The following is a 25,108-nucleotide window of genomic DNA, read 5'->3' on the forward strand; positions in this document are numbered from 1 at the left end:
CTCTATTGTCGTTTACGTGTGCGAAAGTATTGACAGGAAACTATTATGTATTGTCCTTTTAGGGATCCCACTACTTTATCTAGCTTCAATAAAATAAGATGGTTTGTTTTAGATCTCTGCACAGACTGAAAGATTGGATTCTGTCTTTCACCCTTTTGTATTGACCGCATGCGTTGAGGTCTCCTGGCACAATTGCCGTCGTCTTCCACCGAGTGGTGCGGCTCAGTGGGAAGATTTGTTAAAAGTTTCATTATGAACTCAGGTGGAAATCTGTCCTGGTATCGATTTTGTTATTACTTTGCCCAATTTAAGTTGAAGTGTGCGATTGTGCTCACTATAGTCAAGTGGTTGCTTGAAAACAATTCCTTCATATCTCTACTAAGAAGGTGTGTTTTCATTGGCTACATTTGTTGGTCTGTGACTTTGCATCTTTGTTATTAATTTTGCTGATTACGTGGAAATTAATGTTGATTAATTGCATCTTGAGGCAAAAGTGACAAGTGCACTGCTTGTCTGCACTGTCAGCACTGTTGATTCAGTCTTAATTAGTCGGCATGACATCAGATGAAGCATTGTTTTCCTCAATCGTTACTGCGCCAAAGCACTCATTTTACATTCAAAAGATTTCATGGTACACCACCACCAAAAAGAAATAATTAGGCTCTTATCTTTATTTAGACCACAAATTGAGTGAAATCTAGGCCTGTTTAATTGAACACAATGTTTTAAAAATTGGCAGGATCATGAAAAGAATATTTCCTTAAATCATGCTTTCCTTTCATTGGCTATAGTGATATTTTGTGTGCTTATACGCTGAAGGGAAACAGAATCTAACATGATTCTACTCAGGGTACGCACGAATAAATTGATGCTTTTGAAATCAGGCACGAAGAACTCCAGAGGCCTAAGATTTCAAAGAGAAAAAAAAAAAATGGGACCCTTTTCTGGCTGTTGAGATTGCAATGAAAAAAAAAAATAGCAATGCCATCTGTAGGTTTGAACAGCGTAGACATCATTAATTTGTCTCCATTTTTTTTTCTGCCCCCTAAAGACGACAGCAACAATTTCTTCAATAATGAAAATTCAAGAATCCAATTCACTAACTTGATTCCGTGAGAGCCTTTTAGGGACGGTGCAATGGTTATCTGAAGATGAGGACTTTGTTGCTTATTTCTGACATTGCTGAGAATGTGATTGTTCTTCGCGAGGCAGAGTTTCAGGAATTACAAATGAAGGATGTAATCCATCCTTGGCTAACGTGTGAGTCATGGGGAAGATCTAAGAAGCTCGGTGAGAAAGTCTGAAGGCAGCCACAAAATCATGCGAGCAATACACTAAGTAATTTCAAGAGGGTATGAATACAGTGCAATAAAATACAAAGCACGTTTTTAATTATTGAAGGTTTTTTCATTGTAGTGCTGCCATATCTATTTAGATCAAGTTCAAAACCTTTGATTCCATTCTGAGGTAGCTACTTTGTAAGGAAAAATCAATTCGCCAATCAAAGGCATCAGAACGTTGACTTGCATGCAATGAGAGCGCATGTGAGTGTTTGAATTCTTAATGCAGGGAGAATGACCTTGCGTTTATTTTCAAGATCAATTCTAAGTACTGTATATCTTTTGACCAAAACATCGCGTTTTAAATTTAATTTTAAAATATATTCAAAATATTATATTAGTAATGCAACACTTTTTTGAGATTCTTCTTGGTTACTGCTTCTAGTTTGACACCTCTGAATTTATTTCTAACAACCTCTGATATTTATCTTTGTATAATAAGACCCAGTGTAACCCATGTCTGCCATCTTGTGGTAACTAGTGGTATTACAACTTAAAACTACATTTTACAACACTTCATTTCTATAGAATTCTTCTAGTGTTTACTTTTTAAAATCGTCATATCATCTGGAAAATAACATTTTCCACTCACTGATGAGCTATTTTTAGAAAAGGATCAAACCTTACGTGGCAGGATAACCTTATGATGATCTTGGTGATCCCTGCTTTAGCTTATATTAAATATTATTGAATGTCATGGCCCATGCACACCATGTCTACGGTGACACGACGCTTCACTTTGCGTTTCTTGTGAGTTTACTGACGGAAGGCTATGAACGTCGCTGCTTCATTAACGTAGCTGCTTCATTTGCGCCACGGCAGACAGGAAACAGTGTCATGTGGTGTTAAGTGATTAAATTTCCAACATTGTGCTATGTGTGGTGCAAGTTTTTTTTTTTTAATGTGTATATATATAAACACAGCAGTGATCAAAGCAAATACCTAAAGACCACACTTCCCAAGTACCACGGTGAGCTTTAAAAAAAAAAAAAAAATTTTAGTTTTCTTTCAGAGAGGATTTAAGTAATCTTAATTTTCTAACTATCATGACTGATTTTGATTTGTATTTGGACTTTGTATTTGGAGTTTTCTGTCTTGTGGTTCATGGGTTGTCCTTTTTGTTTTTTGTTTTTTTTCTACCTGTGCTCATCTACCAATCAGCTTCCTCAACCACTTTGTCATGTCCAAGTGTTCCTTGTTCTTGTCAATTTGTTTGCGTTGAGCTCATTGCTTCGTTTCTGTCTTTGTTGGATCATTGTTTCTGCCGTTAGTTATCATGTCCATGTGCATTGGTGAGTTGAGCTGTGTGACAGCTTTTTTTTTTTTTTTTTTGCAGTCTTGTAACATGTCTGTCAAAAAATAATGAGTGGAATCAGGACATCAAAATTTAACCTCATTCATGTAATGGTTCATTCATTTAATGTGTTTAGGATTAATTTGTGGTGGAAATGAACCACTTGCTTGTTCAAATTGGTGTCCATCCAATTTGATTGTGTATTTGTGAAATTTTATTTATTTTTTTGTATTAAATTTAAAAAATGTACCATCTTCCATCCCCTAGAGGAGGAAGCCAAAACAAGTTCCTTTCATTCAAACGTTTTTTTTCCGTTGGCGAATAACCTCACATTCCTTTTGATGATCAATGGAAAGAAACATGGCTATTCTCTAGGGGTGGTAGCCTCCTCCTGCATCATGTCAAACGTTTTGAGTAAGTGCCTCGTCTGCAGGTTTGGGTTTGAGGACTTGAGCGAAGATTAAAGCAACTCTGTAAAAGTTCATTTGAGGCTTAGAAGCTGTTAAGTCGTGTAAGTTTGTCATTTATTTCCATTTAGGACAGATGTACTTTCTTCCAGAAAATATCACTATTACATGTTGGTTGATGTGCTAAATGTACTGCCGAAGGAACTGACCCGCAGCCAGCATGACAGTTTTTTGGGAGAATGCAAATTTACATGAAATAAGAGCTGTACAAGACTGCCGACGGATATGTTGCTATTTCAGGGTGTTTGTAAGGCGTGCCAGGGCTCTAGGACAGACAGGAGATGTCATCATTCCGCTAGAGCTCCATTTATTTGTGAGTTGGCCGGCTCATGTTCTATTTATATCAAACCAGCTGAAGTCCCGGCGGACCGCCTGCTTCAGGCAGAGTCTGTGGGTGCCCTCCTGAAAGCTAACTCTTTGGAGGGTAGGGCAAGGGATTGATAGATATGTATTGTATATCGAGGCAAATCTAGTGCACCCTCTTGTAGTCATACTGCAAGAGTGGAAGCATGAAATACAAGGCAAAATATGAATCTGCACTCACAGAACAGATTTAGACTCAAAATAATTAATATTTTGCCCATTTTCAACACTAAGTTTTCAGTGAAATAAACATATCATAAATCGTCGCTTCCCTCAATTTTTATCAATTCAATGAAATCGAAGGCGCTCATCGTAGCATGTGAGCCAACCCTCAGTAATCAGGCCCTCCCCCAGGGAAGGTACTGGGCAGGTAAGCAGCACAAAGTGGCCTAATGATGCCCAATTAAACCAGTGGCTTTTGCCAGCTCGTCTGTTCAACCTGGCAGTGGCTCTGACGTGACATTCACAGGCATAGGAAAACAGAGAAAAATCCAGCCACCGTGAAGCAAATATTAAACCGGGCTCAAAGAACAGCGGGGACCAAAGTAAAACAAATTCAACAATAAAGCCTCGCCTGCTAGTCTCGATGCTATAACGATTCTATTATATTCTGAGAGAACACATGTTTTCAAATTAAACATTTATAGGACAAATTAAAAGCCGAGTGCTTGCTATTCATGTCACAACAACACAAAAACTGAAAACCCAAGTTTAAATAAATAAACAAAACAGAACATTGCAAGGCAGACAAAAAAGACGAGTCTATTTTCTGTGTTGTTTGTCAAATTGAGAGATGCGGGCTGCATGACAGTCGGCGACACGACAAATTGGCCACAAAAACGAGAGTGAACAATTTTCAACCTTAGAAACTCATACAAGATGGTTATTATGGCCTTCTAAAGTAAAAGCATGATGAGACACAATGTGTGTGTGTGTGTGTGTGTTCGCCAGATCATCTTTCAAGAAGGTGAGCAATGACCATGTGCCAAACAAATCCCATGATGCAGTTGCACCGCCACTATATCATAGAAGCTCCTTCAGAACTGGATTGGCTGATGCCAAAAAATGTCCCATTTTCTTCTACCCTTGCCTCCGTCTTGTCAGAGAACCTCCGCAGAGATGTAAATGTCACTTCCTTTTTACCCAGTTTGTAATTGATAATGATGTATACAGCGCTGAGCCGTTACTTGAAGCGCTGTCAGTTGCAATTCTGTAGCTATGTAATGATTATATGACTGGTGATTTATACAGGAAATATGGTTACTTAGAAAAAATTGTATCTAATCAGCCTGTATTACAACCCCCCGCCCATCCGCAGCCCTAAAGGCCAGTTTCACAGCTCTACACGGACGTTGTTATGAAACACTGATCATGCTTTGATTTGCTAGAAGTGTGCAAGGCTTGTGTGTTTGTGTGCGATGCACTGTGTAAAATTGTCAGCCGACGGTCGCTCAAAGACAGATTTAGGAACTAAGCGGTTTGTTGCTTATCATCAGATTCTACTTTGATTACTCCGAGCAGAGAAATTTGTTATGCGGTTCATGCCACTTCAAGTCGAGTGTGCAGTACCATCTCTGCTATTTCTTAATCTCAATCAATTGCTTGATAAAACTAGGGAGGATCGAATTTTCATAATTTTTCCAGTGATACGAGTAGTCTGATACCAAGCACCGATACCACTATAGTTCTTTTCATATATAAAATTTCAGTTAGCTCACTGACATTTTTTTCAAACTTTTATTATGGTACTAATGTCCTTTAACTTTTATGCACAATGCATTTTTAAATCTAGGAACAATGTATTTCTTCAAATACTCGTTCTGCATTTGTGTTTTTATATCTCGGTCGTACAGCAAAGGAAGCAGATATTGTGGCTGAAAATGACTAAAAACTGTGGATGGCAGGCAAGGGAATGGTCTGTTGACAGCAATTTGAGGGCAATCTATCAGTCGCAAAATTGTGTGGCAAGTGGCAGCCTTGTTGTTCCTAGTGTTTGTGTTGCCATACTGATAAATATTCATCCAAGAAAACTCATTCCTGTTATGATAAAATGCCCAAATGAACATGTTTATGACTGATATTTCAATTTCCAGTGTGAAAATGGAACTTTTGTGCGCTGACAGATGGATAATGGGTGGATTTCCTCTCTCTTTTTCATTTCAGTTGTGCTGCTGGATACAACGTCTGTGCTTGGAGAGCTTGGATGGAAGACATATCCTATAAATGGGGTAAGCACTCTGCGGCCAACTATTACAGTTTCTGTATTTACTCTGTACTTTTTTTTTTTTCGGGTGGGAGGGGGGGTGTTCTTTCTTGCGTCGACCAGATCGATTATAGTGATGTGTAAGTCTTTGTTTTGGGTCAGACGCCTCTCTGGCCTCAAGGGAAATAAGGTAACTTGGAAACAAATAATGAGATAACATCTCTTAGGAGGCTTTTCTTAATGTGGTTCAATCTTTCCTTGTCAATTCTTTTCCGTTCACGTCACAGCCAAGCCTCACAAATATTTCGCTCACTTAAATGTGATTCTGTGGCAAGCAAATTAGATGGACATTGTGTGTCCAAATGTCCAGTAGCAGCTATAATAAGTATAAAAACATACAGTATCTACAGGAGAGCGTAGCAATGCTGAGTGAATAAAATTTCACTGTGCAGTTGGAACTCATTTCACCTTTGCTTGCCAGTGCTTCAATACAAGAGAAAAATGATTGCATGCTCTGTGCCTAACGCTATATTTATGACTCAAAAATGATATTTCCATTTTTGCTCAGACAAGGTGGCTCAAGCACAGCAGAGAATTCTACCTGACTGAAAATATGAACATGTCATGCTATCTTCTTTATCAAACTAAAAATGACAGTGATGTGGAAATTATACTACATCCATTCAACAATATAGAACGTTAATTTTTCCATGATAAATTCTATTTTTAATCTAGTGCAAGTTAGAAAGGGGTATTTGCGTCGTTGTGGGAGTGAACACAGTTGCAGTGATTGCCAGTCAATCGTAGCAGCAGCTCTCATTTTCTTGACTACCGGTGAGGCTTGTGGTCTACATGGTGGAAGCATATTTTTAAGAAACTAAAAGAAGTGCTTCACTTGCAGATTAGGTAAAGTTGTCAGAGTGATGTGAGCAGTTCTTGCAGTTGCTTATTCCTGCACGATGTCTTTATATACTGATACTATATACGACACACTTGCAGGCACTTCTCCCACATCCCTAAGACCCGAGACTCTCTTACTCTGAGTATATCGACTTAAATGATCCTCTTCAGCAAAATCCCCGAGGTCCCCCTTTTCCTCTGTGTGCTCTTCTCTCTCCATGCAAGGTCCGCAGCAACCCATATCAGGGTTATGGGGGTGATTACATCATGTAGGTGGTGGTGACAGCCAGACAGAGTATTGAGGAAAAGGCAAGGGGAGGCCACCGCCTCCATGATTAAGCTGTCAGCCCTCTCCCCTCCTCACTCATCCACTATCCACGGATTTAGCATTAATATTTAAGGCATCAAGGTGAGAAGGCCTGAGGGAAGGTGTGAAGATCTTGGGAGGTAAAATAGTTTAAATCCTCTTCTCTTCCTGGGACCTGGCAAGAGGAAGTCAATCCCCAGCATATTACACACAGCCTGGTATCAGGCCAGTTGAGTAAGCCACCTTGTAGCTGCCTGCCGGGCGTGTCGCGGTAGTAGCTTGACACATAAACTGCGGCTCGCCATTTCAAATGTATCAACAATCGATTGATTGCATGTCCTCAGTCCTTTCTCGTATCAGTGTATTGCCCCGTAGGTTCATAGCTATCTCCAGAGCTCTGTAGCAAATGTTTACAAACTTCCAGGGATTTTTTGACTTGCAATTTAACATTCTGTGTGGTTATTTTTTGCTGATACCATCCTATTTTAATTCAGTGTCAGGTAAAAACCACAAGCAAAGCCCTGTTGGCATGTTTATCAGTGGAAGTATGAAAGGTAATAATATTTTTTAGGAAGGTAAGGCATATGACTCAAATTGCGGGCTTTCTCGGTATAGTCAGAGCTATGATGAGTAGTGAAAAAGCTCGAGGTGAATCAAAGAAGAACTGAGTGAGGTGACGGTCTGATCTGGTGTGTGCATAATAAGTCCCGGTACAAATGGGCAAACGCTTTGCTAAAATATGCATGAGTTTGTTTGTCCCCATGTGCTTGGTGGGTGAATTGTGAGAATTTGGGGGCAAGGCAGAAAAGTGGTCCTGAAAAAAAAAAGTTCAACAAGGCCAGTTCAGGGTAAACAGTAGGTCATATTATTTCTCCAAAGGCGGTTTCTCAAGAACGACTTTTTATCGCAATGTTTATCTCAAAGCGCTTTTCGCACACCTGATCGGATTACCGAGTGAGAGTGTATTTCTTTGAAGGAGACTGACGTATTTTTTCAACCGCATATTGCTTGATGGGCAGTCGTAGGAAAGAAAAGAGGAATAATCTGGAAATACTCAGCTTCCCCCAATGGAGGCTTTGAAAAAGGTAGGATGATTTAGCATAGCAGCGCTCATCCCAGTGACCTCTGCCATAACTGGGCTTAAGCAGTAGCGGGGGATTCCTTAATTGGCTTGTTCCTTTTCAGGGACACGCCGGGGCCGATGGCTAATGTGCTCCCATTCGCCATCTTGCTGACAGCAGAACGTACACTGACAGCTTTTTGGGGCTAACCCTCACCATGCAAGCAGTACAATGGAGGTGCCCCACAAAAAAAAAAATCAAGCTCTGAATAGTTTCTAATTTTTTAATTCTCTGTGAAGTCACAGTCTTCTTTCAGTTGCTATCTTTGCTGTCTAAAACATCTTGTCATGTTTCACAGATTAAGTGTGGTTGATTCAAACAGGATTTGTCTTTGCCGCTGCCTATATTGTCGGATAATAGCCTTGCACCTAGCAGAGCAATCACAGCGCTCCATCAAGCTCTGACACATCCATTTGTCTCACTCTTTGTGGTCCGAGAGAAAACCAAAGGAAGAGACTGGCACGCCGTGACTTTTATTGTATTTTGATTTCTTAAGAGGACAAAATGCTCAATCTTCACCTGTTGTGTTGTTTTAACGCACACATGTCAGGCCATCACCACTGAGGAGTTTGATAAAAATGCAGCCTGACATTTTCAAATGGGAGAGGAAAAATGGAAATACTGCAAAGCAAGATGGATCGATGCAATGTTGACATTTTATACCCGCTGATCAATGTGATCAATAAAAAGCAAGCTTGTGGACATGTGAAAAATACATTATCATGTGCAGTCACTATTATTCTGCTAATCTGCCATCACTACCAATATATATATATATATATATATATATATATATATATATATATATATATATATATATATATATATATATATATAGGTCATAGGAAGATATATATATATATATATATATATATATATATATATATATATATATATATATATATATATATATATATATATATATATATATATATTTTTTGGTTTTTTTTTTTTTTATATATATATATATGTATATATATATATATATATATATATATATATATATATATGTGTATATATATATGTATATATATATATATAGGTCATAGGAAGATGGATTCCTTTTTCCAATCAATGTGAAGCTGCTCGCAGAGGACTGCCACGTTTGCATTATGCCCTCCATCTACTTATTTAATGTGTAGTGATGGGAAAGAGAAACATCTTGTTCCTTCTCGGCTCTCTGATCTAACTTCTTTTGGATCCCGCCCGACACCAGAAAGTGGCCTTGGGTATTTGGGGTCAGAGCCTAGTTCCTGTTAGAGGGATACGATTTCACTGGGGTCGAACGATTAGTCTGGCTAGCTTTCTAAAATGCACTTAACATATTATATAGTCAGAAGATGCTGAAAGCTGCGCTTCACCGCTTGCTCTCTCTGGCTATGTGTCTTGTGCTCTCTCTGGCCTAATTGATCCAACAGACCAGACAATCCCATATTGTCTGCACTCATTTCCAGTCAAGCTAGTTTAGGCAATGCACGCTGGAGTCAGGTGGCTTTGGACAGAAAGACAGACAGGCTGATATGAACCACTGACTGATACATCACTGATTTAGGGACCAGAAGAAGATTATTTAATCAGCTCTGCAAATTGATCTGACCAATTATTATGAAATGTTTTGCCATTAGGCTCAAAGTCAACATTAGGTGTTAATAGTGTCAATCTCTGTTAACTCAGACTCACTGAAAAATCCTTGAGGAAGGTTTAATTCCCAATGCGAATTTTCTCACACTGGGATAATATCAACGTTATGCTTTTATTGCTATTTGAATCCCTAGAACCAGATGTATTTGATTTAATAAATCCCCTCCATCCACTTGAGCGTGCTTTAAAGACAGTGTGCGCTTGTAAAATCTATCAACTTGGTTTGAAACACTTACTGAAGCACCAACGGGACAGTTATTTCCAAAGCAGCTTGGAAGAAGCAAGGGCTTAGTCTTCTGCCTGACTGTTCTGCAAAAAAAAATATATATATATATATATATATATATATATATATATATATATAAAATTGCTTCATATTTTTTAACAGTCCTATGTTTGAAATTTTGGGCGTATATGTTCTTCAATATGGATTTTTTTTACCTTCCCCCCAACAGTAAATTCCAAGTGGGCTATTGTTACTTTAAGTAGTCCTTTCTTAGAGCTTCACAGCTTTTTTACAATTATATCAACCTCTAAAGGTGTTTCTTTTTTCTTGTGTAATCATTTCCTGCAAGCAACACTTGGGCTTTTCACACACGAACAGCCTTGCAGTCTTAGATTTTTTTTTTCGGTGCCTGTTTATCTTTGACTCTGTCCTGTTTGTCTGTCACAACCACATATTTTTTTTGGTTTTCATTCCATCGCTCGCCTTCTGTCTGACAGCCTCTTCTCAGCGGTGAGTGGCGGGTGGTAAAAACACAAAAGCAGTACGCTGTGGATTTGTTTGTGTTTTCCTTTCAGAGAAATGCTGTAGTCAGGTGCACATTCAAAGATATCGTCCGTAATGAGCTGACCCTTAAGAAAGGATACACACTCCGCTATGTATCTTTAACGATAGAATGTTGAGCCAAAAGGTAAAATAAAAAAATATTTGAGTGCAAAAATGGTGACAGTGAATTTGGGCTAGTATGTTCATTTTTCTTCTGAAGGTCATTTTATTGTATTATTTTAGAAAGTGCGTTGCGCAATCAGCAGAACACTTCATATAATTTTGTGTCCAATTAAATTGAAATGATTAAGGTTGTAGAGGAAACGAGAGAATGAGAAAGCAGTGACCTTTTCAACACTTTAGGAAGCCCAAGTTGTCTTTATCATTGACTCCAGTGTTTGACTACATTTGAGACTTCCAAGTGCTGATTTGAAGATCTACTGTACATAAACGCTTTTTAAAGGTCTGCTGCAGGGTAGAGTCGCTACGGCAAGTAGTCTCCTATCAGTTTTTCTTATTTTCTTTTTTTTTTTTAAATGCCAACGCCATTAACATTCACAAAAAGCCCCAAGGAACCTTTTAATAAGATACATGGATCCCTTTTTGTTTGGAATATAAAAAAAGGATAATTCAACTTTTAATTAATGTTCTGTCTGTCTGACTGTGTGTATTTGTGCTGCATGCTTTCGTCTACCTAGGAGGCTTAGTCTTATCTAAACTGCACTCGTTCAAAAAGTGTATATATGTGTGTGTGTGTGTGTGTGTGTGTTGCACCACTGTGTGCATCCACGTCTTTGATCTCGTATCAGTCAGTGGATGCTGAGCACGCATCGACACGCTTGCCTCTGCATCTCTGGCGAAAATAGATATGTAAAACAACGAGCTCTTCCTTCCTGTTTTCCCACGCATATTTCGTCAAAGTTGCTGGTGGGCGGGCAGTGGGCCGAGCAAAAAGCTCTCTTGTCTGTACCCACGGATGACGAGTCGCTCAGTTGGAGTGGAGATGAAGGACTCATCACCGTTTAGGCAAATGAGATCAAAAGCGGTGACAAGAATTAGAATTAACCAGTGGTGAGCTTTCCTGGAAGATTGAAATGAATTCAATAATAGTAACACACAAGGCCAATTAATATTGAGCGGTATAGTTTTGCTTTGTGGGAATCAATATCATCTTGATAGGTGGTCTTGCTCATTGCCCTCGGCTGGCGACGCAGTCCGCAGCGGCCAGACTTGTGCTTTCTTTTCTTGTCTCTGTTGTCTCCGCATGAAACCGAGACTTCGACAAAGAGACACCCGCGGGACACGGTTCAAATAAGTCTTTACTCAAGAGTCATACACTGGAAGGCCGTTGGCAGGAACGAGCCAAAACATAAAAGGACAGACAAAGAAATGCGCCCCCAAAAATGGATAAAGAAGTCGGCGCCCTTAAGACATCTACAGTACTTTGTTTTTTCTTTTCGTCTCATATCTGAGCACCGTTGGCTATTTCACCTGAGTTGTTTGTGTTGCTCTTGTTTTGAACTGCTTTGTTGTTGTATTTTATATTTATTGACATAGAAACTGAGAAAACATTCGGTTGGTATCAGACCAACAATCTTGACTACATTGAGATAAACACAAGGCAGAGTGGATTCCAATCACTAAAATGAAAAATGGGTCACATAAAATGTGAGGATTTATTGCATGTCTGATATCTCCTACGAGGCCTAATATTTGAAAAAATTGCAAATAATACTTTGGAAATAATTTCCGTTGATTATATTCATGTGGAATACTCTAGGTGCCAAAAACACCCCTCCGAAGAAATATCATCTTCAAATATAAGTTCAATCTCAGCAGCTCTTAAAGGGTCATATGGGCCGAACTCCATCTTCAGTGCCCTTTGGAGGATAGCTGAGGCCTTGACCAACCAGGTGTCACGTTTGCGAGAACACTCTTGAGATCACCGTGGCGATGACTGATGGCTGCTGTGGCTCCACCCTGCTGGCTAGCCATTTACCGTGATGGATGTTGGAATGAGAGGAGTGCAGGGTCTTTTGGATTTCATTTGCTCGCCGCTGTTCACTTGCCATTATTGATTTAGGGGTGTACTGGTAATAGGTAGCGGGACGCTGCTTGTGTGTGCGGGTGGGCGCTTGTGTGTACGTGTGGGTGTTCTAAAGAGAAAGTGATGAATTGATAAGCGCTATCCCTAAATGCCATATCATCATCACATTTATATAATGACAGAGATAATCATTTTATTGCCATTGCGGATGTTTGTTTCATAGCATCGTTAAGTTTTTATTGATTTGCAGGGTATTTGTGATTGAGAGGCGGGTATAACCAGATCAGGTCATCAATCCTATTTCAACATGTGAGTGTCAACAAGGTCTTGGGACCCCCGTGATGAAAATTTTACTTTGGGCCTCTCTGTGCCAATGCTGCCAATTGAGTCACAGAGCTGACATGAAGTTCCCCAATGAGTGCACGCTCTTTGTTCATCCATCTGCTTTATATCTACCAGTATGTGTGAGTGGGCGTTTCAATGGGTATGTGTTCTAAAGGTGAAAGTTTTTCATCCATCACAGAGGGAGACTAGCTGTGAATAAAAATATCTCAATCGCAGTGACAGTAACACGCACACACAAGCGCATCAGTGTATGGCAAAGACAAAGACTGAGTGAAGAAAGCTTCAGGTCGACACATGACTTATGGGAAAGGAGGGATGATGTAGACAAGAGAAAGTAATGGATTAGAAAAGAAAAAAATACGCCTGCAATTATATTTCTATAATTCAACTATTGTTAGATACTGCTTTTTTTCCCAACCGAAGCCATTTAACAATGATAATAATAAGCCACAATTTGCAATGACTTTAAAAATCCAAGGTAATATATTTTTGTAAGGATACATGTTCTAAAGCTTTTAAGGACATGCCTATTTGGTAAGGCCTCTTAGGAGAACATTTATGTGAAGTAGCCACCAGATGAAAAAGGGTAAAGAGGGCAGAAAACCATACTTTCGAACAAATTACTTTTTTATTCAAGACTGCAGTTTAATAAGAAGAATGACTTGAGTTTCATAAAATAGCCAATGATATCCTCAATCCCCCTCTGACATAGCCGTGATGCGCTATAATAAACTATTCTAAGGGAGAGTCGCTAAGGGCCCTGTCTGACATTGCTACATTGCTTTTTGGTTTCAGGGGTGGGAGGGTGGAGGCTTGCTCAGTTGTCCTTCAGCAACCGCTGGAGAACACCATTTTTATTTCCACACTTAGCATAGCTGTTATTACTATGCCAAGGACCTGCATTTATTTGGAAAAAAAAAAAGACACCAAGTGAAAACGTATGAATTATTGCACAAGTGAGCTAAAGGATCAGCTGCTTGTTGTGTTATATAATGTGACATTGCTCCTCTATCTGTTTTCAATTGCATAACTCATATTTTCCCCACAGTGGGATGCCATCACGGAGATGGACGAGCACAACCGTCCCATTCATACCTTTCAAGTGTGCAACGTGATGGAGCCCAACCAGAACAACTGGCTTCGATCCAATTGGATCTCTCGACAAGCGGCCCAAAAAATCTATGTGGAGCTTCGCTTCACCTTGCGTGACTGCAACTCCATCCCTTGGGTGTCTGGCACGTGCAAGGAGACCTTCAACCTCTTCTATTATGAGACTGACGAGGCACACGTGGTAAAATTCAAACCGGCTCAGTACACCAAGATAGACACCATCGCCGCGGACGAGAGCTTCACCCAGATGGATCTCGGAGACCGCATTCTGAAGCTCAACACTGAGGTTCGTGAGGTGGGACCCATGACCAAGAGTGGCTTCTATCTGGCATTCCAGGACATCGGGGCCTGCATTGCTTTAGTCTCCGTGAGAGTCTACTACAAGAAATGCCCGTTCACACTGAGAAACCTGGCCTCGTTTCCAGACACGGTGCCTCGTGTGGACTCATCTTCATTGGTGGAGGTGAGGGGGGCATGTATTGACCATGCGGAAGAAAGGGACACACCCAAGCTCTTCTGCGGAGCTGATGGCGACTGGTTGGTGCCCCTGGGAAGATGTGTCTGCAGTGTTGGCTATGAGGAGGTCGATGGAACCTGCATTGGTGAGTTAAACCTTCTTGTCATAAAAAAAAAAAAACATGCATTGCTACTCAACACAACTCACAGTATTCAAATGAATTAAGGACGATAAAATATGGAATACGAATGAATGGATGTATAATATAAACTGGTCAGACAATTAATTCTTTGGGGAATCGCCAATTTAGATGAAAGGTGTGGCTCAACGATACAACCAGAGTAGCTAAGCTATCACGGTCATTGTATTGGATGGATTTGTATAAATGTACTCTATAGGGTAAACGATCCTCCAGATTTGTGTTTTTTTGTGTAAGCACTCGTCGGCTTCTGCAGCTTCATAATGGCCTCCTTTAATTTTTTTTCTGCCTCCCTCTTATTGCTTGCTGCTCAGCCTCTAGAGATTAAGATGAGCGCTAAAGTCATTTTGGCTCTGTGCAGGGTTGTATGCGACGAAGATCTTTTCTGCATCTATCGCTCGTTCTATCTAGTTTTCTCTGTCTGTATGTCTTTGGAATAACTATACTTTTAAATATTGTCTGCAAAGCGACTGTGGATTTGCAGTTTATTTGTTTTCTCTCGGGTTGAATGGGCAATCACGTGTGGGCGTGATCGGGTATGCCACCTGCTATCGCTGGGGCTACTTTTGTGTTTCAAATTACTCACACTGACTTGGTAGCAATTTGAACGCCAGCTGTCTGATATGATTTTTGGATTATCCCTGGCACAATGCAATGGCACAAAAGAGACTCATTCATCAAGGTCTATGGAGAGTTTTGCGTTAAAGATGCCAGAATTTTATTTTCATGACCTCGCATTTGATGCGGTGTAGTTGCACGTCATTACAAATAACTAGAGTTGTATTCAGGACATAAACCTTTGTCCAGATCTGGACCACGGTCAAATAAATGACCTGATTTGTTTTTGGATCATATCGAATGAACTCATTTGTTCGTACCCCGGCTTTTGTATTGCATAGCCCATTGTTTACATTGTATGCCATCATGGACTATCCAATTTGTTGGCCCAAATGTAAAACAAATTACAAGCCAGTGCCACTATAGGAATATGTTCTGTGCTCATTTGTAAAATGCATTTAACCAGATGTGCTTCTACAGGATTAATCACGAGGCACTGGATTAGATTTTCATAAAGCATCATTGCAATCAACACATACAGACAAGGGTTAAAAGCGGGACTAGATGTGGAAAATTTGCACATGTATACAATAGCCGCATGTCAGAAAATGTTAAGTCCGAGCACTCTATTGAGAGTAAAGCAGATGGCGTTTGTTTGATTTGTGTTTTCAAGCGTGTTGTTGATTCTACAGACGATAATGTAATGTGGTGTATCGCCACCATCTGCTTTTTATCACTCGACGTTTTATATGAACACAATATTTAGTTAAACAATCAAATAACCTACTTATTTTTAAAATGCATATCTGCAGAAATAAATATTGACTTTATGAGTCATGGCAACATGAATAGGTATACGAAGCAGATACCTCAATTGCTATACCCTGTTCTATGGCTTCTATCCATCTCCTGTCAGTCAATGAGCGACGCATTTGGGAAGCTCAGTTAGCTGATGGCATTTTTCCACAAGCTCAGCAACTGAATGGAAAGCCACGCTCATTGCTGCATTTTTAAGAAGGGCTGACAGGACCAATGTCCATATTTTTAAGCTATGTTGCAAACTATGCTACCTCGTTCTTTTCATGTCAATCGTTAAAAGGCAAAATTACAGGCTCGTCAATTTATAGTATTGAACTAAACGACAGAGAATTGTTGTTTACACATTATCAGCTAATCTCGACTGCTGTAATCAAGGTTACAGATTTTTTTATATGCCATGATGCATAAATCTTAGGCCACCACTAGCTTTGTCGTTTTAATGACATTTTTAATGCAAGCATTACGACATCGGGAAAACATTATACAGTATTTTGACGGATTAGCTTCATATATCATAAGATAACATGAGTGTATCATGATATACAGTGCCAGTCTGTGTGCAAAAGAGTGATTCACACGCACATTCAAGTAAAGAGTAACGCAAAGGTCCATCAACCTTCATCAAATTGAACAGGAAAAAAAAAACAGTTCAAAATTCATCAACGTAAACCTTTAAAAACTGTCATAAGCATTCTGGGAAACAAAGAGTGGGAGGGGGCAGAGGAGATGTTTACTCACAGGTCACACTGCAGGGGCACTCACGCTGACATTTTCCAAAGCAACATCTTCAATTTAACAAGCGTGGCCCTTCAGACTTAATTAGCAGCGAGGAAGCGAGAGGAGATGATGATTGTGTATTATCAGGTAGCAGACAAGCCACCCTCTTCATGAAATACACTCAGTTTTGCATTTATTTGCTTGATCCCGACGCTTTCATTCCCACTTACAATGTTCTCTGTCTGTCCATTCATTCCATTCCAAACATTATTAAATGGGAATATTTGTCATCACACATGGGCACATTTGTAAATTACCAGTCATTTGATGGCGCTTTAGAAATTACCCTCCTACTTTCATGAATGCAAATCATACAGTATGACAGAATTTGAATACACGGCTTTTTGTTTGTTGTCTCTGCAGTGACTGCATTAGCATTTGCTTCTGCGCTGATGACAAAGAATGGAATTGAGAGCTCTTTTTATTGTGTGTACAGTAGTTCCCCCGACCTGTCATTCAGCTCGGCGTAGCAACCCGGCCGGGTACTGTGATGCGGCTTCAGTAATGGCCCGTGTAAATAGCTGGCAGCGTATCTGCCGAAGACGAGAGAGAGTAGCGCCGTTAAAAGCCAACATCGTTAAGCCGCTCTACATGTTCATGTTGGACAAAAGCGTCGCCAGCCAAACTGTAGTTGGAGACGGCATCCACGTGTTACGTGCTGGTGGTTAAGTATTCAGATGATGAGAATGGCAAGACTTTTAATAAGGCACCAATGTTAAAACAACTAATTATATGTTTTTATTGAAAAGGGATGCTGCGTCCTATTAGAAGGTATTTAAGTTATTTGGCCTCAAAAATCACAATTCAAAAAATATACTGTAGTTTTTTTTCCCCTCTTTGGTTCGAGACACCAAAATCAACTTTATATTTATTCCATATTATTTTCCTCCCATGTGACTCTGGTCAGATTAGGATCATACTAAGGAGGAAAAATGTAATGCATATTGCATACGGTATCCTCAGATCAAAATCAAACCTCAAACATATGTAAAAAAAAAAAAAAAAAGATAATATGATATGGGATTAGCCAGTAGGTAAATGCAATGTTTGTGTTCCGATGAATTTAAACTTGCGTCTGAGTGAAGTAATCCTATTTGCTGCAGGTCATTACTGCATACAGATGATGGATTGATGCTATAAAGTCCGTACATGGATCATGCAAGTAGATGGGGACTAAAGTGAAACGTGAGTCACAGTGCAATAGAGGAATGCATGCCAAATGAGGTCATAAAATGCCAGCTGAATTAAAATCCCAGCCAGATGCTTTTTTTTTTTTTTTTGGAGAGGAGCGGTGGAAAAGTGTCTTTTTACCTAACATTTGGCTCAATGAAAAGAAGTGCAAAGTTTGCATCATAAAGGCTTTGAAACCAAATGCAGCAATAAAAAAAAATAAAAAATTCACAGCACACCCAGTGTTCAAATGCATAAATTGCGTCAAATGGTTTTTCAACTTGATGTACTCATGACAACTAAGCATTAAACTGGCATTTCTGGTATTGCGTAATTTGTCAACAATGTACAAAAACAAGCAGCAGCACAATAAATATCTTCTCCTGGGCAGCTGTCCTGTATTCTGCCTTTGTTCTGCTTTAAAAGCATATGCAAATTAGCTAGCGGCCATCGTGCCACATAAATAACATTTATTGTTGTAAGCAGCGTTCGAGTTTGCTACAAGGAACGTGAATAAAATCCAGCAGTGTCTTACAAAAGTTTTCATTGAACTGTTTTTCAAGTGCGGCTATATACCTTCAACTCTTTTATTCTATATGATGCAACGACCGTCAATCCAGTTTCTTTTGAATGCAAATTGCCGGCGTTTCTATGATGTCTGCTTGTGCCACAGGCAGAAAATAAAAAAAAGATGAATGTGGAATTTGTACTAATAAGCTTCAGGTTCAAACAGAGGTCAGGTAAAAATTGTACAGTGTTTTGGGACACATTTTTTTTTTAATTAGGGCTGTTAGATCAAAATGAATATTACTATACAAAGTGATTACTTCTGAGATTTACAATTTGATAGAATAATATACATAATGTGTTGATTAATTTTTAACTAATAATGGTACATAATGTGTTGATTAATTTTTAACTAATAATGGTAATTATTTATAATTACTTACAATTACTTTATAATTAATTACTACTGACAGTGTCAATCAAAACTACGGATTATAAAACATTAAATTCTTACATCAAGACGGGATTGCGGACCGGATAACACGGCTGGTGAGACTTTAAAAAGTTCCCTAATTTTAGCTTTGTGGTGCACGAGCAGCCCCGTCTATCTTTAAATCAGTCACTTGATAAGCATTAGGCGCTCTCGTGTTGTCGCTCTTCAAGCTGTAATTGAGAACAAATGTGACGAGCATTTAATTGGGCTTGTCAAGCAGGGAGGCGGGTTTGTTGGGCACCTCGAGATCGCTTCATCTTTTTGCATTTTAATTGTTTAAAGAATAAATTATGCAAATTGATGATTTTTTTTTTTTTTTTTTACGAGCCCTAGTTGCGGCGTGAACTTTCCGTGACTTCTGCTTGGCTTATTTCTGCCTTCACTGAGAGTTACTTCAAAGCTGAAAAGTGATCAAAGACAGTGGGAAAATATTCCCCAGCGTAGCAGCACCCTGCATACATACATTTATACAGCTTCTGCCTGTCTCGACATGGCGTACTCTCTCACTCTCGAAACAAAAGCATGTGACACCTTCTGATGTTTGCCTTTTTTTTTCTCTCCTCAAGGATAGTCCTGTCAGATGCTGCAACTGATTTCCATCTTCTCTGCCGCATGCGCTTGTATGTGTGTGTGTTCTATTTTAGAACATCAGCCAAAGGACTGAATTAGTCATTAAAGTATATGTGTAGCTCCTCGTGGCCCAGATAGAATATCATAGGCCTGAAATGAGGAGAAGACTTGTCATAAATGAAAGCCCACTTTGGGAGCTGAGAAAGCTGCTACACTGATTAAAAAGGAAGCGGAGAAAAACAGGGGTTATTTAGGGGTCAGCATCATTGATGACTGGGATTTGTCTCTGTGGTAGTTTGCTTAGCCGGCAGATATAGCCTAGACTTACTCGTGTCCAATAATTGACACGTTCTTGAGCATGTTTGCTCGGCCATGTCGAGATGAATGATTTATGGTCAGCCCTCATTAGTCAGAGGTTAGCAGCGGCGTCTCGGAAGGTCCTATCATTGCGACCAAATGGCGTTATGACCTTTAAGGACACTCTTTCATTGATTACACGGCCCTACTCGGTTACTCCCTCTTTTATTATTTTCAGCTTTTTTTTCTTAAATTGTCAGACCATAACATTTTATTGCACATGAATTGAAAGTATAGTATATTGTTGTACATCATACTTTCAAATATTTTAAATTCGAATATCATAATTATTTTATGATGTTTATTATTATGATTTAAATAATTACTTGCCATAACTATTAACATTCTATTGAATTGTCTATTTAATCTTAATCATTTGTACTCCACACGGCTTATTTCAGTCATCACTTTATTATCCAGCATCTTGCACTTCACAGGCACAAGCTTGTATTGAATCCATTTTTTTTTTTTTTTTTATTTGGCCAGTCCTCCTGTATTAAATATTTACATGCTGCAACATGCCGGGTGGCTTTGGAGTAATGCCACTCTAGTTTTGCCGCAAAACAAAACCTCGACATTGGAAAGGTGAGTGCAGTGACAAAATGAAGTGTTTTTTGTTTTTTTTTTCGCCTCCACAAAGTGGACCATATAGTGCTATTTCAGGACTCCATTTTGGATGAAACAGCACAAGACTACAGTAGCCAAAGGCTGCTTTTTATTTTTTTGCTGCTCCCGCAAAATCTGTCATGCATGCACAGCGGTATTGAGCAAGTTACTAATAAAAATAATTATTTTTGTCTTTCACATGTTACTGACATTTATACATTATGAGACGACTGTTTCTGACTTGTGATATGTCAGTGACTGCTGCATTTAATTTGAGTTACTTTTACTAGAGCAGCTATAAAATTGTAAAAGATGACATTTAACTTTAATAAACACATTACCACGATAATGACAAAGTGCTTTCTCGCAAAAGCCAAAATTTACTATTTGTTTTTACAGCCAATAAATAAAAAGCTCACTTGCTCAGAAAATGTCACTGTTACACTGGGGAACAATTTGAAGAATAAAAAAATTGCACATATCAACAGTTTCAGAGATGATTTAGACAAACACTATCATCACCTGTATTTTATTAGATCTTTTGAGTTTTTGAGTTTTCTCTAACCAAGGACACTTAATGGAATTAAAAAGTAGGTAAAGCCATGGACAGAAATGTAGCATTTTCAAATATCATCTGTATAATAGCTCAAAGCTGAGCAATGTATTTTGTCCCTTGACAAAATAAACAGTAAATTGAAATACCAAATGTAATTTATATTTTGTTGATATGTTGGTTAGTTAAGGTCACAAAACAATGTACAAAATAGTTTCCCTCGTGTTTTTATTTATTAATAAGTCTATTTAAATGCATTCAATTTGTTAAGAGCTTTGTGAATAAAAATGGGATTTTGGCCTACGTATATGTGGACTCGTCCGGACTCTTCCTCACCCGATCCGTCCGTATTTGAACAGCAAGCAGTGAAGGGATGGAGCAAATGACCCTAGGGCACAAAAGGCTTTAACTAGCTGTAGGTGTCTCAGTCTGTCGGAATGAAACTGCCAAGCTTGTTAGTCACACTGGTAGAATTGCGGGGCGCACACTTGCACATACGAGGACACACATACACACGCACTGTGGATGGACTTAATCCAGCTATTGAAAGCGGCAAACAGCGATAGCAAAAAAGTGGGTCAGGTTTAGAGAAGACTGCGGTGGCAATCCGTTCCCCTCGGATTGGATTGAGGCCTGAACTTTGGCTGAACCCCCACAAGTAGAAACACAACAATGACGCTCAGAATTGACGTGATGATATCTGTATGAATTAATCCTGGCAGCTTCCTTGATCAAGTAACAGTGTTGATGTCAGATGGAAGAAAGGATGGGAGGTTAAAAGACAAACTGGAAAATGTAGAGAGACTGCATGGATCACGTAATTATGAATGGATACTGCACAATAGTTGTTAAGTAATGTCCTTGATGTCCGTTAACTGCTTAAGAAATAGAAATCTGCTTACCGCTGTCTTGTTTTCAGAAAAAAATGGCAAAGCCAAAGGTGCTGCTGCCTTAAATAAATTTTGGTGAGGTGTGCTGACTCCTAGCCTGCTATGCCAATGTCGCACATTTGTGACCGTTTGTGTTTACAGCATATATTGGCTCCAAAATATTGGTTGAAGTCCATATTTTGATCTTAAAGCTGTTTGAGAGTTGACGTTCCACTTTTAGATCCAACAAGTATACATCTAGGGACATGAACGTAGTAAAAAAAAAAAAAAAATGAATTCCATTTTTCTGTAAGGCTTGAACATTGGCACACAAACTGTAATATTTATACCGTGTACGTTTCTTTACAAGGCAGTTGGATAACAGTGAGATACAGATAGACCTAATCTCACTAGTGTAAACAACTCAATCCATTTATGTATTCAGATTGTGTTCAGCCGTTCAGCAAGGGGCAGCATAGTAATGGAAACATTGGAGAGTAAATATATTTATAGTGGTTGTATGTACAGTGCATTTATGTTCCTAACACAGAATAATTTATATGAATTCCCTATATCGTTGCTATTATGAAACGTCGTAAGGTTTTTACAGTTTGTGGCAGCGGTGCTTTGTCACAAATCAGCTGATGCGATGAACCTGAATGGGTGGTCATTACTCTTTGTAATGTCACCCTTACTCAAATAATCTGAAATGTTTCATTACAAGTAATAATGCTTGAGTGGCTCCTTTTTTGACAGCGAAACTGCCAATAGTCACTCAGACCAAAAGAAGACTCATATATTTATTATTATGTGACTGAGCGATGTGTCCTTATTGTCTGTCACATAGGTAAAATTTTATATCAATTAGTATTGCTTCTTCTCTACCTTCCCCACTAAAATCACTTTTTTAGCCCATGCAAAACAGTCATGACATTTAACATGCTATGTGTAGTCTGTCGACTGCAAATTTATACAGCCCCTGAGACAGTTGTGCATGACTGCATAGCTTCAAACACGCTAGTCACAATGCTCCTTCCTTGTGAGTGTTAACAGTAGCAGGACAGGATCATGGGCAGCGATTAACATTATGTGAGCTGCAGGCCACCAGAAGACCCCAGGGTGGCAGACTAAAATCTCTGTACCCCAAGCGCTGCCTGTTTGATGTCTCTGATACACACGGTCGCACATGCAGTTGCAGACTCACTGGAAAGGCCACTTAACTGGCCACTGTGGGTCTATCGCAGTTTTTCTTTTACCTCCTTTCAGTCAGAGAGTGATAACAAAAATGGCACTGTGAGTGGAAAAAATGTGCTACTGCTGTGCTTTTTAATGTGCTTGACAACAGGCTGAACATTCACAGCCTCAGCTTTACTAGTGCAGTTACGTATTTATTTACTATGTGAATTCTAAAGGAATATTTTACGCGCCCCCCAAAAAAACCTGTTACAAAATAATGATCCACACCTCGCATATTTTGCCAGGTTATATGGCTGAATGGGTTTTGGGTTTTTTTACAGTAAAAAGTCTGACAGTGCCAATCACTTATTTACAAATAACACATTTGTTAAAATGCATCTATTGTGACACTATACTCAGAAAAAAAATAGATAATATTTTCAAATTAAATTTGGAGACAACGTATTTGGTGCAAAAAATAACTTGTGAAAATAAAAGCTTACCAACTTGTAAGTCAAATTTTGTAAAAAAAAAGTATTTGGTGCAAAAGCTAACTTGGAAAATATAAAAGCTTACCAACTTGTAAATCAAATTTGGTGACAATTTATTTGGTGCAAAAGCTAACTTAAAAAAATTAAAACTTCCCCAACTTAAACAGTGATGCCCATGTAATACCCTCTGATACTTTTATTTTGAAATAAGCCCATGTGATAGAGTAACAACGAGCCTCTTGACATTTTACCACACCCCATCAGTGTTTTAGTGCCATTACATATTTGCGACTAACTTCAACACAATATCAACACGAACGAAACCGGTAGTAACTGGATTGTGCATTGCAAAAATGAAACCGTCTCTTATCTCATTTCTAAGCAATCATATTGATGTCTGAGTATTCAGAATATGCCAAGTTGAAGATTCAACAGCCAACACAAGTGTGCGCACACTCACAAAAACGCACACAGTGTTCCGATTGGTCTGTCTGATAGTGCTGTCAGTGTCACTGGATGCTCAAGAGAATTAATCTGTTAGATCCATCTGGCCATGCAATTAACTGCTAAAGTGATTCTTTTTGCTCTTTATATTGTTTTTCTCAGTTGCAGAGGTGGAATAATTTGACAGCTCTGTCAAGAAGTTTTGAACGAGGGTGCAATATTTGGAAAATGCTGCTCAGTAGTATCCATGGATTACAATAAGAAGGAAACTCATCTTTCTGTGCATTTATCATATTAGCTGATATTTCTTCTTTTCACCACACAGTATTGCAGCTAGCGCACTAATTGCCTCAGTGAAAATGAGACTTGATAGCACAGCTCCTATTGGGATTGCTTTTTGCAAATGGCTTTCGTTGAAAATAAATACAGACTTTGTGACAGATGCTCAAGGTTGCCTATAGAGTCAGATCATTTCCTGTTATAATCACAGGCATTATGTGGGCTTCCAACACACCTCTCCAGCAATCTCTCCAAAGGAGAGGCTCAAATGGATTGCTTCCACACAAGTGGCGGAATATTAAACTGCTTGAACTTTTTTTTCTTTTCTTTCCACAGAACTTTGAGGAACTGTGAACACAAGAATGTTAAAGGTTTATGACCTAACTCTTTAGCTGTAATCTATTGTACAGCTTTTAGGACCTGCTAACAGCTTTTTAGTTCAGCATTTCAGTGCCGGATTGCCAAAGCTTTACCAAATGATATGGAGGCAGTTATTACTAATTTTTTATTTTATTTTATTGGCAGCTTAATCCTACTTGCAGGCTGTGGCATCAGACATTTTTCTCTCACTTTACTGAGATATATTTTTATTTTAACATTCATTTCAGATTTAACACTGCCATAATATAATTAGATATTTTCAGTTCTATGTATTACATTTAAGAATAAATTTCATTAAATGTCTTTCATCCAATTTAGCAGTTAAGTATTCACATATTCTCCTTGATTTAAGTGTAATACCAAAAACACTTGAGAAAAAAAAAACTTGAAAGAGCACATAAGCTTCCTGCTGCACTGCATTTAAATGCATGTGCATGTGGTTAAGCTAACGGCTTTTAACATCATCCACTCACATCAGGCATTTTTTTTAATATG

The 25,108-nt window shown here is 38.9% G+C and overlaps 1 protein-coding gene across 2 annotated transcripts in view; it reads left to right on the forward strand.

The window, feature by feature from the left end:
• Positions 1–25,108, forward strand: part of epha6 (eph receptor A6) — a 68,536-nt gene that overhangs the window by 1,335 nt on the left and 42,093 nt on the right. The window contains exons 1-3 of one of the 2 annotated variants that reach the window (XM_049728080.2): positions 2,459–2,632; positions 5,628–5,692; positions 13,846–14,509. In XM_049728080.2, coding sequence (XP_049584037.1) covers positions 2,617–2,632; positions 5,628–5,692; positions 13,846–14,509 — 745 coding nt within the window. In that variant the 5' untranslated portion in view covers positions 2,459–2,616. Of the gene's footprint in view, positions 1–2,458; positions 2,633–5,627; positions 5,693–13,845; positions 14,510–25,108 lie in introns of those variants that run through there. The other variant, XM_049728081.2, reaches the window with a different exon arrangement.

This window comes from Syngnathus scovelli, chromosome 8, assembly GCF_024217435.2.
Source record: "Syngnathus scovelli strain Florida chromosome 8, RoL_Ssco_1.2, whole genome shotgun sequence".
Lineage (NCBI taxonomy): Eukaryota > Metazoa > Chordata > Actinopteri > Syngnathiformes > Syngnathidae > Syngnathus > Syngnathus scovelli.